The sequence below is a fragment of the Halichoeres trimaculatus genome, unplaced genomic scaffold, assembly GCF_033239565.1.
Source record: "Halichoeres trimaculatus isolate MK-OKI-2021-1 unplaced genomic scaffold, fHalTri1.1 fHalTri1_scaffold_15, whole genome shotgun sequence".
In the NCBI taxonomy this organism is placed as follows: Eukaryota; Metazoa; Chordata; class Actinopteri; order Labriformes; family Labridae; genus Halichoeres; species Halichoeres trimaculatus.
The window spans coordinates 11,186,607-11,201,052 of NW_027437193.1; the positions used below are offsets into that span (position 1 = coordinate 11,186,607).

A 14,446-nucleotide genomic window follows, 5' to 3' on the forward strand; every position below is an offset into this window, starting at 1 on the left:
ACTCAACTATCCAACCAACTGAGGCTGCACTAACAGAGGGATTAGTATGGAGGAGGATTACTGTGCCACCCGAGTGTAAAAGCACACCATCAGACACATGCACCCCCAGGGACAGTGGATATGTAGACACACTACTATAAAAACAGCATTACAACATCATTAGTGTACTTCATATCCTGTTTCACACGTGGATATTTTGGATTTTGCAAATCAGGAGAATACAGCTGTACTGCTTCAATAAAAGCATGCAAGATGGGAGTTGTAAAATACCCCAAAAGCGTAAAGGATAAGGGTTTCATCATGTTGGAAACTCAGTTGCTGTAAAACAATATGTCTTGCAATAAAGGCCTTAAACAGCTGAGGCCTACAGCAGCTGAGTGGAGAGATAGTGAATGGGTGAGGCTGAGAAAGGGAGAGATAGTTTCACTAATGGGACACTAAACTTCACACATGGAAAAGGCTCCAGAAGTTACAAAAGTGTGATCTGGTTTACCATTTAGTTCATTTAATGTTTGATAAATAAGAATACTGTTGTTATAATCCTGTCCTGGAGCAGTTTTGAGTTATTTTCCCCTCCAAGTTTACTGTTCCCATCGAGTTTTATCAGCAAATATTTCTTACTTTTGGGTTTCGTTTGGGGATAAACGCCAACAAAGACTTTCTGGATGAGGAAACACAAACGAGGAAAACTCTCATGCTTTCTTTTCCTAACTTTCCCCAACTACGAGGCCCTGCTCACTCACTTTAACACAAAATGCTACTTTCTCAAACAAGTATATCTTACCTTTAAAGCGACCTTTACACGGTTATTCTCCGGCTACATGCGTCCTGTGATGTTTCCTCCCCCACGCTTTTGTATTTGACGTAGGAAATCCAAAGAAGTACAAACCGCCGACCAAAGCAGTAACCGAACAATCTCAGTCTTACGTCTGTCCCATACCGATTCACTACTTCAGCAGCCCAAAGTCTCCCACTCGGATCTTTGTATTCCGCTAAAACGAAAAGCACCCCCAACTGACAAAGACCGCTTGATATGGCGGGGTGAAAGCAAAGCAAAACGGTTAAAATATCCACAAATCACCGCCTGCTGATAGGTCAGGGTTGCCCTGAAAGACACACAACAATAGCCGGACTAGCACGGAGGAGCGACGAGGCCAAAGAAGGAATAATGCTGCGTTCAGGTACTCACATTTGACTCGTACATCATACTTCCCCAGCTTCAAATTATCCTTGACACAAGATCATGCTTTCTTCAGTTTTAATTTTGATGTACTTCGACAGGAAGTATTATCCGAGTGTGTTTTAATCCTCAAAATGCTGTTTTGATTCTTTCTCCTGCCATATATCTTTTGTTGTTTTTTTTTCCTGATGCGTTATTCCCTTTTATATGATGGATTTATAGCCATGTGACATTGTTTGACTATCTTCTGTTATTTTTGTGTTTTTTATTCTTGTTCTCCTCAATTTTCTCTTTTATTGATCAGTTTCATTTTGTAAAGTACTTGAAACCCTGTTTTAAAAAGTATTATACAATACTTTGTTTACTGCACCCTATGCTGTTTTTTTTTCAAATGAGATCTATAATTCAACACATCTTTTTTTACAAAGCTTACAAAAACCAAATATAATCCATGTATCACTGTTAGATCTATAAAAAGCGTGTCATGTTTCAACATTAGAGACTATTTGCATAAACTGACAAAACAGTTGCTGATTTCATCTTAAGAGAACTTCAGCAACATAAATAACATTTTTTAAAATCAAATTATACAGTGTTTATTCCTAATTAAGAAAGCTGACGAGGTAAATTTGTCTTTTCCAAGGTTCATCAGGGTTCATACTAGATGTTCTTATATTTCCGACAACCACTGAACGCCCCATCATCCCTATTGAATGGTTTTCCCTTGTGCCCAATATGGCGGACTCTACTGGCTCAGATTGGAGATAAAATCCACCATCTGGTCCTCTAAAAAAGGAAAAAAGCTTTTCTTTCAGTTATTACTCAATCAGTTGTTATTTTTTTTTAATTAAAACAGAATTAAGTTATCTGATTTAAATGTAAATAGCGAAGGCTTACTGTTTAACCTTTGAACCTTATTACCACGGGAAAGCTTCTGGCGCCCCCTGGGTGGAGCAGTGGATGAACAACTTTATCTTTTTGCTTCTGCTGCTATTTATCACCCGACTGGGGCTAGTTAACGGTGTGTGCTGAGATAGGCTATTTATGTTCTTAGTGGTTACGTCTATATTTTTTTCTTTTAAAAAAAGTAAAGCGTTTCTCTCAGGAATGAAAATAATAAGTTAGAATAATTATTTCTAAAGGATGCTGGTAACATAAACAGCATGTAAAATGTTACAGCCTATATTTCAGCAAAACAACAAGAACTAAACTGCAGGTTGAATATGTGTGTCTGTGCTGCAGAGATTTTAAAGGTATTTGCTGACCCCTACTGACTCTGACTGCACTAAGTGCAGACAGCCTCTGTTTCAGTGAGAGGAGGTCTCCTGAAAAGAGAGCTTTGAGAGAGACCAGATGAAGGCCTGCTAGGGTCTTAACACAAACAGAGGTGAAAATACAGTGGTCCCTTTTCATTGTATTTGTTCCTCCTATTGTAATACTGTTGATACTTTCCATTTAACATTGAATTCTGATCTTTTTGTTTCACTGGCTCATTTTTTTTTAAGTCAGCCTCAAATGATATAAAAGTGATGAAATCCTCTAGACTTGAGTTACACTTCCATTTTTCTCCCTTAGAGCTTCTAGCAATGTTTCACTGCAGTCCTCAGTGAATTTCATCAAGTGTCAGGTTAGATATTTCCCCGTCACCTATATATATTTTTAATAAAACACTTTTGTGCCTGCAGTGCTGCTGCTGGTTGAAAGCTGGTCAGTTGATATAATAAATAGAATATAAAAAAATCCTCTGAGGGGTAAGGCTGAAGTGTGAACACTGGGGCTGTTGCTTGCATCAGTTGCTCCCAACATGGAGTTTGAGACCTTTTACAGAAGAATACAAGATAAGTCTTACAGGTCACAAAGTTGCAGAACATTGTGACTTCTAAAATTAATCATTAATCAAACTAAGAAGTAGTATATCAAAAATGTATCAGAATGATTAGTACCACAGTAATGTTTGCTTATAATGCAATGATAAAAGGTCAGACTAAAACGTCAAAACAACCTAATGAAAGTGCATAGCTTTTTTTTGTTTGTTTGTTTTTTTACAATATCCATTTCTTAAGTCATGGTTCTACGGATCATTTTTAGGAATTTATCTCTTTCAAACAGAATAACAACTGAGATGGTGTGTCTCTTGTTCTGACTCTTTTGAATCATCAGCATTTGCAGTTTTCTGTTGAAATATTGAGGGGTTTTTTTTGTTATTATTTTCTGGAACGTACCAATTAGTAAATGACTGACAACACCAATTTATTTCAAAATAAAAAGGTACAAAAGACTATGTACCTAAAGTATGATGACCTCCTTTGCCTGCCCCATTAAAACAACACAAACAAAAAGAAAAACACAACAAAACAACAACAAAAAAACACAAAACAACAACAACAACAACAGTGGTTAACAAATAATCATTTAAACACAAAACAAACAAACAAAAACAAACAAGCAAAAAACAACAACAGTGGTTAACAAATAATCATTTAAACACATGAAGTGGATTGTATATATCCAGGATTGTACTATGACTGACCTTTTGCACTGTCCTGTCAGAGGGGTGACTCACATCAACATGATCATTTTGGGCACACAATCAAGATGCTGTAGCTTTTCTTTAGTTCATACTGCCTAAATCCTTAAAGATTCTTTGATAGCAAAAAATAATGTTAGTAATAAACACAGATATGATGTGTCTTATCAGAGAGGGTCAGTAAATGCTTTCCAGAGAGATCCCCTCCTCAGTCATAAAGGTCTACATCTCAGTGATGTTTTCTGATTAAATAAAGGTTATAAAACTACAATTATTAAAATTTTACTGCAATAGTTCAGTGTTGTTTTTGACCAAGACAGAATATTTCCTGTGTAAAACAAACAACACTCCTGTATCTGGTTACCTGCCTCATGACCACCTCATGTGAAAGTATTCCCTCATCTTCTCCCTTCCCCCTCTGCATGCTGATGAATGAACCGCATGTTTCTCATTTCCCCTCATGATGGCGCTGTTTGCTCAGCCCACAAAGCTGTCCCTCTACCTGCTGTAACAGGCCCCTATCTGCCGTCTGTCTGCTCCTGTTAACACATATAGGGGTCTAAGTTTTGTTCATCAAAGCAGCAGGAGAAGAAGTTGATAGGCCCATTCGTCCCCTCGTGCAGTCACTGGCCCTGTTCGTCATATTGCGTCAGAGCAAACAAAAACGCTGACGTAGATCCTCGCGCCTCTTGGACAAACTCCTCAATTGGTTGATGAGCTATAGGTATGATTCAGGTTTGTACCGCGGTATGAGCTCGTGATGGTGACTGTGGAGGTCTCAGGGGATTACAGAATTAGATTCTTCCATAGGCGAGGGCCTGACAGAAAAAGCCTCATAATCTACAGATTCTGCTGTCAGTTATCAAGTCTATTGGCCACCTATAAAAGTGCTTCATGCACATTAATATTTTTTTTCAACACAGGAACATTATTTGGAAGTTGGAAAAAATTAAAACGGACTGACCTCTGGCATAAATCCCCTAAATCAGATTTCACAAGATCATTCTGGCGTAAGAAAATAGGCCCATATGTGTCCTAACTCATTGCTACATATCCCGTATGTGAATTTGGGACTTTTCTCATGTTATTTCGTTTGACTGTATCATTCAACACATTATCACGATACCAATATGTCCAGATTAATGTCTGGGAGAATGTGTGAATCGTTTGGAAAAGCCACGCAGGCTCTCTGACAGCTCTGTGGAGCGGCATCCTGCGTCACCAGCCCGTGTTCAAATCACATTACGTGCCTCGTTTATATTTCAACTATCTAACAGATCTGCAGAGGCCTGAGCTCTGTCACTGTAAGGCCATTAGAGCCGACATCCAGCCACAAAGCAATTATTGGAAGAGATTAGAGGCGAAAGTTACTGTAAATACAAGAAAAAGCCGCAGTTTGAAAAGAGTGATTTCAGCACTGGACAGCTCCTGACTCCCCAGAGGCCTCAGCTCGGTCATTGGAAGCCTGATCCTCAACACTCACTCCTTACTGACACCAAAAAGCATCCAGTTACACAAAAACACCGTCACCAAGCAAACATGATTATTAGTAATAATCATAAAAGCATAATTAGACTTAGCGATGATGCTTTGGGGGAAAACATGTCTCAGTGGTGATGTGGGTCTAATTGATCTTTGCTGGCTGGCACAGAATGCGGTGATTAATGTGTTTGCATTTACGACCACTTCTTTCTACCTTTTTTTCCTTTCTCTCTCTCTTTTTGGAGTTAAAAAGTTTACAAGTAAACTTCCATTAGAGGAAAGGTGGGTAAGGGTGGCTGTGGGGGGAGGGGAGGGGGGGTCGAGTCTGACGGATGCATCGATGAGGAAGGAACTGTACTTTTATATTCCGGGAGGCAGACTTGATGACGTCTATAGCATCCTTAATGTGACTTATTGGAGAGAGGAGGAGGAGGTGGGGGTAGGTGAGGAGGAGGGGGGGGGGAGGCAAGGCTTACGACGCGTGGATAAAAATCCAAGGCAATCACAGCGCAGGACAAAAAAAGTTTAGAGCACCGATATGTAGACGAGGACACAGCGCACTTTTCGTCCCGAGTTTTTTGTTCCGGCTGCTTGAGTCTTCTTATCTGTGTATAAAAAGTGAGAGAGGAGGCTGCGCGAAGGGGGAAACACAAGGAGACGACGGAGGCGCTTCAGCCAGGAAAGAAGTGCCGTGAGAAAGATACCGTCTCTCTCTTTTTCACTCACACACACTTACTCACTGGCATCACAGCCGCGCCCGGATCACATCCTCCAGCACAGTACTGCGCTCTCCCTGCTCCCCTGCTATAGGTACGTGCTTTGTCTGCGGATTCTTTTAAAACTCGGTCAAATTCTTTTCAGGAGAGCCAGATAAAGTAATGGAAATTATTCCCAATTTTTCCCTGAACTGCATGGAGATTTGCTGGGTTTGGTTACTTTGCCGCTGCATGCCAAGGATCCCCTGCTAATACTCGAAACTTGGGTGAAAAAATGAGAGAAATCGTCACCGGGGACTGTCCATAAACAGTTTTTTCTTATTTTTAAGATCTTTTTTTTCTTTATCTGATTTTTCGTTTCAAGTCTAGTTTGAAGTGAGGAGTAGCGCAGCGGGTGAATGAGATAGAACAAAGAGTGAGCATGTTAGGAGTGACTAACCTGTTTCATGTTTTTCATGTTCTAACAGCATGGCCAGTTCGAGCAAAGCCACTTTAATCTTGCTCATCTACGGAATCTTAATGCACTACAGCGTCTTCTGCACACCTCTCGGACTAAGTTACCCTAAGATTAGGTAGGTGAATGCGCTTCGAGCATCTTTATACCTTGATAAAAATAGTGTCTTCTTTAGTTCATTTATTATTCATGTTACTCAGAGCTATTTTTATTCAGTAGCAGCAATGGATTGTGTCAAAATGTACAGACTGAATCAAAGATTTGGATTTGGGCACTTTTATTTCGAAAGAAACTGTGCGTAATTGCGCACAAAAAACTGTGCACGCAATTTTGAAACTACAACCTTCAAAGGGAGTTTAAAAGCAAATTAATCTATTTCAAAATTCACACAGGTTTGTGTGGAAATTTGCATTGGAAATTAGAGCTATCTGTCCGGTGGGACGTTACACAGAACTCCCCTTATTAAAAATGAGAGTGCAGTCAATGCAATGGATAGCTCTTGGGATGACGGTGGACTGGCGTCACCAAGGAGAGGCGAGGCAAACGATAGGAGAGCTCTACCCATTTAAGATTTACTCCCTCTCTCCCTCTCCCTCTCTCTGTAAAAAGCATATCCATAATTTGGGCGTGGTTCTTATCGATTCTAAATTTTCGTCGCTAATTGCAGCTTTCTTTTAATCAGATTTTGGCCTCACGCCTGCTCTGAATGTCATCATTTTCACACCCATTGTTCCCCAGTCTTAAATAATTAATGAGACTGGATGTTAAAGGCTGCAACATCAGCACCAAGTTGGAATAAATAAAAAAAAAACGTTTTCCAAATAAATAAAAACATTTTAGGGAAATGAAAAAAATAAAGCTGCACATTTTTTTTTACTCATTTAAGGCTTTTTTTGAGTAAATTTGTAATTTTTCGTTTCGGTTTGATTTAAAAACACAAAATTAGCCATTGTATGTTTATTTTCGATTTCTTTCCCTGTCTCCTATGCGTATTAACCACCCACTGGTTCCCGAAACGGACGCAGACATTTTGGCATTCTTTCACTCGTGCTGGAGCCCCGCTCGTGCACAGATCAGATTTGTGATCAATGCTCTCCCCTCTCTTTATTCCCACAGCAGACTTGAAAACGACGCCTTCGACGAGGATGGCAACTCATTATCCGACATGGGTTTTGATAGCGATCAGATTGCTATACGAAGCCCTCCATCCTTAAACGACGACGCGTACACCCTCTACTACCCACCAGAAAAGAGGTAAATGAGCCTTTCATAGATCTCTGGATTATGACTGCGATAATGTTTGCTTGCTTTGTTTTTTATCCCAGAGTTTATCATGTTATTTGTTCAGTGTTATTTTCATACCGAGTAGCCTAAAATGTTGCATCAAATACTGATAATAACCAAGATAAATGTGTGCAAAAAAGCGGCGATTTTTCTGCACCTGATGCGATTTTGGAGCAAGGGGAGGGCTGTGGGGACATTTTAGGCTACTTCTGATCATTCTGTCTGCGCTTTTTGATTTAGTCACTGATGATCTATGTGTTTTGGCGTTTTATCATCTCAGAGCAGAAAGGCATGCTGAGGAAGAATTAGATAGAGCCTTGAGGGAGATCCTGGGTCAGTTAACAGCGAGACATTATCTGCATTCTCTGATGACAATTCGTGCAGGGTAAGGGCATTTCTTTTACGCGTTCACCTGCAGTCATCATCACCTCTTTTCTGTCACGGCTGCTGCATCGCTGTCTATCATTTCATGTGCGTGTTTTTTTTGTTTAGATTTTTTGTTGTTGTAATCTTTGTTTAAAACAAAAGACGTCTGGACATTTTCATGGTTTGTGTGTGTGTTTTTGTTGTGGCGTGGCTCTGCGTTCATGATTACTGTGCTCCCTTGGGGAACTGAGGATCCGGGACTGAAATACACTACGATTCATATATGATAAATCCATAAATTGATTTTTGTTTTCTTGCGCTAATGAGAAATCATGCGTCAGAATATGCAATAGGCTGCGAATTAATAATTTAAACGTTTTTTTTTTTCTTTTTTAAAAAACGTTTAAATCACTGTTTCTCTTACACTGTCCTGCTTGTTGCATAATTCCAAACGAAAATTTGACGCGTCAAAGGCCTAAAAATGGAATTTTGGAGATAAAAAAACAGCTTTGCATCATGGGAACATCGAGATATTTTTAGAAATGCGGGTGTTATTTTTATAGAGCAGAATGTGGAGAAGTAGAGGGTTGCAGGTTTGTGTAAATTTATGTTTGTTCTTTTTTTTATTGTATTTTTCAGTGAAGACACCAGTATGGAGGAAGAGTCAGAGCCCCTCTCCAAAAGACATTCAGATGGGATCTTCACCGACAGCTACAGCCGCTATAGAAAGCAGAAGGCGGTGCAGAAATACCTGGCAGCGGTTCTGGGACGAAGGTACAGACAGAGAGTTAGGAACAAAGGACGTCGGCTCGCCTATTTGTAGCGTCGTTCAAGCGCCCAAACTGCCCTCCTGTGTAAATACATCCAGTCGTTAAATCAAAGTCATTCAGATATATCTGACCAACCAGTGGATTGCGCCTGTGTTCTTTCAACATGTATTTATGTATGAAGTAAAGCCATTAAAATGAATATTTTAATAATAATATCGTTTTTTTTTCTTTTTGTACAAAAGCACTTGATACCGCACAGTTATACTTTGTGGACCAATATTTTATTTTCATGTTAAGATGTTGAAAACAAAAGCAAACAAAAAAAGAGAAAAGAAAAAAAGGAATCAGAAAAAAAGATAATTGTGCACCTTCAACGTTATGCGCTTGAAATCTTTAAAAAGTCATCTACATATGCAGAAAATAAATAGATTTTAAAAAGACAATCAAAGTATTGAATGTTATACTTATTTTTGTAACCAACGTTCTATTTTTTTAGTGTTGTTTGTTTTCCAAAAAAATAACAGGCCCAAAGAAGCAGTGAGCATGCTCTGTGAGGCATATCCGGCTTATCCCTAAATGATAGATGTTCTACCCTTATCCACCCTCCTCTTCCTCTTCCTCCTCCCCCTCCTCCCCCTCCTCTTGGCTACCTTTCACAGGAGCTCTGTGGGTCTGCAGAGCTTGCTGCCCCCTCTGGGGGAATCTAGACGGCTTTTGTTGTGCAGCCTCTTATTTGATGGATAACTGATTGACTTACAGTGATTGGTGTAACTGGTGGTTCAAAACAAAATCCAACCCTCTGATTTTGAAGACAAATTGACTTGCAGGCTGTTCCAAGGGCGTTGCTAAAGACAAAGGAAGCACTAAAGTTGCTGTTATCAGTATGCAGCGAACACTGCTTGCTCACTTGCCTCAAAGTCATTTAATTGCAGGAGATTAATCATGCTTGTGTAAAGAATGTCCTGTGTGTGTATGTGTTTGTGTGCGTGTGTGTGTGAGAGAGTGTTTGTGTTATATGCAGTAGAAATTACACATCTTAACGTCATCAGTCAACAGGATTATAATTTGGAAGACTGTGCTCCAACTGTTGATTGTATTTGAGCAGCATTGCAGTTTTTCAGGAAGGACCCAGACCGTGTAAGATGCAGGAATTGAAGCATTTTATTGTAAAGAGGTGGAGAGGAAAGGTAGCATAAGAGTTCAGATTTTAATTTCTTATTTCTAAGTGCATGAGGAGTCTAACATCTGGTTCTTTTTTGCTTAGAGACTGCATGCCATCATGCTCTTCTTTTTTTGGATTGTGCTATTTGGGAGGTGGGCCGCTCTACGCCTATTTTACCACCACTCCCCTCTTGGATGTGTTGGGAATGTGAACAAGGAGGGCTGGAGGTGGTGGAAACTGGTACTGCACTGACTTGTTGATTTTTCAAAACCTTTTTTTTTTCTTTTACCTCTGCTGCTGCTGTCATTGTGGATATCATGAGACGAGACACTGGACCCCCTTATTTGCCTTTGTCCTGCATTTTTAGGAAAAATCTAGGATTTTTCTTTGCTTTTAGATAGCTGTGCTTACTTGTTGACTTTAGTGCTGTGGTTCTTTGAGATGAAGCTGATATGCATTAGGTGTGAACGCAGGTTTGTGCAACGAGGATGATGAAGATAGAGACAAGTGCAAGGTGATAGAGGAAGAAAACAAAGATCAAAGTGTGTGTGTGTGTGTGTGTGTGTGTATGTATGTGTGTAAGAAAAAAAAGCTGCAAAGTCAGAAGAAGTCGGGATACAGAGGACAAGCAGAGTGAGATCAGGGTCAATGAGTCTGATAGGAATTATCAGATGTTGAATTCCCTTCCCTTAGCAGAAGGATGATGACAAAGAAGCTGGGTGAGGCCTTGGAGATTACACAAAGCCCTTAAGAAAAAGATCAAAGTGGCTGTAAATGGAATCCAGCCCTCCTTTACAGACTTTTATTTTGAAGAGGTCTTTTTCATTTGCTCAAATTAATGCTGAAGTAGCTTTCTGCAGCCCTGCAATCCAATCAGCGGCCTGCATCCCCATGTAGAAACTTATCAACACACTCTTCAATTTGGCTCCCAGGCTTTGCGTGAAAGTGTCGATGTTTGCTCTGTAGTTAGTGTGTTTGTGTATATGTGTGTGCGCGCGAGTGTGTGTGTGTGTATTCAGTGTTTGTTTGGGTGACTGAGCGACTGTCTGAATGCGCATGTGGAGGTGGAAACAGCTTTTGGCTTTGGTGCCTTTGCTTCGACGTGAGAATAAAAATAAAACATGAAAAAATTCGCCACAAGTGACAGATGGCAATTTTTAGTGGCCCTACAATGCTGCAGTCCATTAGCTTACATGGGAACTTCCTTTTTTTTAGTCTGTTTAATCGCTCGGCTTAGTCTGCCCTGAGAGTAGTAGAATTAGGCGTTCTTTTTGAAGCATGGCCAATGATTCATGGAGTAAAAAACAAAATGTTAAAAAAAAAAAAGAGTAGAATGTACATGTTGATGGAGCAAGCAACGTGTGTGTGTCAGTGTGTGTGTGTGTGCATGAGTTTGGGGTGTTCAGTGTCCGTGTGAATTGTTAACAATGACCAGTGTTTGTTCCTGTTGATTATGAGGTGTTGTTGATTATTTTGATATTGGTCAGTTATTGATTATTAATCAGAAAAATAGCCCCGAACATATTCTGTGCATCACTATCTAGGATTCAAGGGTTTGAGAAGATGACAGAGATGTTGTTCAGATCTTAGAAAATGCCTGTTGTTGATATTTCTGAAAGCGCCAAACGCCTTACTTCAATGTTTAATCTCTCTTATCTATCTGAAAACTATGTGTTTGAAAAGTGAACCTTAGTACAAAGTGACATCGTTATCCACACAGAAGTCCTTCTATGGGGTTTTACGTTTCTCAATGTCATGAAAAGTGTTGTAAGATTTGTATGAATAAATTTTTGTAAACAACATTTTTCTAATCAATGTCTAATCTTTGATCATTCATAAAGAGGACACACATGTTGTGAAGCTAGAGCTAGCCTTTCCATACATCTTAAATGCAGCATATTTGAAATCTGATTAAAAAAATCTTAACCTAACTTTGAATAAGAGGGGTTTAGATGATCACAGAGGGCCCCATTACTGGCTGAGTAGCATCAGGTCACATGACAGGGGACAAATAAAACACCACAGCACCAAATCTGCAGAGCTCTAGGAGGCCACACTGACCTGGAGTCTGATCTGAAGATAAATTTACTTTTCTAAAGCCAGCTCAGTTGGAATGAAACAGCAAATCAGAGCCACTCAAAGCCTAAGTGCACCAGTTTAACCTATCAGCAAGAGGAGTAATCCTCAAAAGCAGCAGAAAAAGAAAGAGAAGTGCACTCTGGGTAGTATTTTGATGAAGCTTCATCACATAACAGTGCTCCAAAGGGGTAAAGAACTGAAAAGGAACAAACTGCATTGATCAAAATAAAGAAAACAAAAGCTCAAAGGGCCAAAAAATGCTCCAACATTTAAAACAAAACCAGTCCAACATCTCAAGGAGATCATCAAGATAAGCTTCAACCCTGGACCCGAGCACCACAGAGCGGAGCAGCACTCCTCTACCTCCTCCAGGATCAGCCTCCTCACTCCCTCCAGCCTTGGCCTTGGAAGTGCAGCTGTGTCCCACAGGAGAAGAGGATGGGTGTGCCAGAGAAGTGTGTTTGTGTGTGATCTGATCCTCGTCAGCCTGTTTGTGTGTGCGTGCGTGTGTGTGTGTGTGTGTGTGTGTGTGTGTAAGTGCACATGCAGCAGAGCTCAACTAACCCAATCAGAGAAATGTTGCATGGCAACCATCCACAAAGGGACACGGTCGCGTACACGCACGTGTCAAGTGTGTTTGGATGTGTGGAAAGGGAGAGAAAAGAGAGACAATGTGTGTGTCTGTGTGTGTGTGTGTGTGTGTGTGCACATGTTGAAGAGTGATTTTTGCACAGGCAGGCCTTGAGCGGGCTCTGCATTGAGGTTCTACACTTAACATTTGTGCTCACATGAGGAAATGCTTCTTGCAGAACAGAGGAAGCTAACAAAACCCACAGTAATTGTTGCTCCAGTACGCTTAAATACAGCAGACGCTTGGTGAAGAGTGATAAATATGATACATGAAATATAACAAAACTATCAGCCCTGAGAAACTACGAAACTCACACACATCCTGAGGTTTAAATCTTGTAGATCCATGGGAGTGTGTGCAGAGAGTGCTGACAGATAGTCAATCGTCAGGGTTTGAGCTACCTGGGTGATATATAAGACAACTCTATTCTTTATTTATCTCTCCCTCCCTCCCCTCTTCAGCTGTCAGTGAGAAAGTCAGACTTAGTCCTCTTAGGATTTACACACGTCTCTCATGACACTCTACAAAAGATGCATGCTGCAAGGAGAAATACAGAAGCAGTGTATCCATAGGTACACAGGATTCACAGCTATCACCTTCACATGCCCACAAGTGCATGTTACGACCAACGCTCTGACTTCTTTTTCCAGCTGCAGGCTTCATCTTCATGAGGAACCACCCTCCACCAATTTATACAGAAAGTGCATTAATGCCTGAATCAATAAGAGATGGCTCCTCCTCTTAACTCGCTCCTCTTCAGCGTGCATCACTTTGCTTCTTATCTCTCCATTAGCATCTTCAAGCTGTTAAAGAATTGATCTTTAATTTTCAGGAGGGTTGTAAGGTCTGTGCGTTTCGCTGGAACATTCTTGGAAGAAAACCTGGCTCACTCTGCACTGAGTTTGGAAGCATACGCAGCTTTGAATATGCTTCCCTTTGACCTACAGTGCCTCTAGACATGTCTTAATTATGTATAAGGTGTCAGAGGGGGAGGGGCGGGTTGTGCTCAGGGCTTTTCCAGTGGGGATACCCAAACTGCACCCTCCCCAAACACCCAGCCACACCCAGCTGTCTTTGTCACCATTTGTGCCAGGAGCCTGGTGTGTGTGTGTGTGTATGTGTGTGTGCATGTGTAATTCAGATTTATTGCTTGTGTTATGAACATTTGCCTCCTCCTTCAGTCATGTGTATTTGTGCTCATTTACCTCCAACACAAACACCCCCTCCTCCCATCTTCAGCCTACGTCGTGTGTCAGGGTTAAGAATACAGTGTTCACAAGGGAGACCCAGACACAGCAATGATGCATCAACACACACACACACCCCATCCCACCCACCCATTGCGTTTCACATCATGAATCATTCAGCGCTCAAGTTCAAAGTGGGGACCGGTCCGGTCACTCATGCCTGCAATGAAACCTGCAAACTGTGTCAGCCCATGATTCCTCCTCTCCCTGAAATCCCAGCTCCACATCCAGCTTTAAGCAGGAGGCGCTCTGTGGTAAACAGCAGCTCCCCTGGGAGGGGGAGACAGAGGGGGGAGACAGGCGGGGCGAAGACGTGGACCACTGATCAAAAGTTGCTTCAGGCTCAGAGGGAAACACTTGGGCAGCCATCAGTGACCACAGCTATCCATCATTCATCATGAGGCTATACCACCAGGAAGGAAATGACCATTCCACATGACATCCTGTCAGGTACTGCATGTGTGTGCGTCAGCACGCTAAGGAGGAGTATGACGAGTACCTCAAAGAAAAAAACAACAAAAAGAGTTTCAAAAGAGGGGAAATAAATC

General features: G+C 40.9%; 2 protein-coding genes across 6 annotated transcripts in view; one reads left to right on the forward strand and one right to left on the reverse strand.

Annotated features, from left to right (window-relative positions):
* Positions 1-14,446, reverse strand: part of yes1 (YES proto-oncogene 1, Src family tyrosine kinase) — a 223,507-nt gene that overhangs the window by 30,073 nt on the left and 178,988 nt on the right. The window contains exon 1 of one of the 2 annotated variants that reach the window (XM_074687945.1): positions 785-1,168. The exons of the other annotated variant lie outside the window; for it this stretch is intronic. The gene's annotated coding sequence lies outside the window, so the exon portion shown is untranslated. Of the gene's footprint in view, positions 1-784; positions 1,169-14,446 lie in introns of those variants that run through there. 2 annotated transcript variants of the gene reach the window in all.
* Positions 5,685-10,514, forward strand: adcyap1b (adenylate cyclase activating polypeptide 1b). Of its 4 annotated transcripts, none has more exons than XM_074689154.1 (5): positions 5,685-5,999; positions 6,373-6,477; positions 7,479-7,613; positions 7,924-8,028; positions 8,649-10,514. In XM_074689154.1, the coding sequence occupies exons 2-5, from the start codon at positions 6,374-6,376 to the stop codon at positions 8,830-8,832; spliced, it is 528 nt and encodes a 175-aa protein (XP_074545255.1). In that variant the 5' UTR covers positions 5,685-5,999; position 6,373; the 3' UTR covers positions 8,833-10,514. The 4 variants fall into 4 exon arrangements, with proteins under 4 accessions (XP_074545255.1, XP_074545254.1, XP_074545257.1 ...); XM_074689153.1 differs by having other exon boundaries at positions 5,688-5,999; positions 7,476-7,613; XM_074689156.1 differs by lacking the exon at positions 7,924-8,028 and having other exon boundaries at positions 5,692-5,999.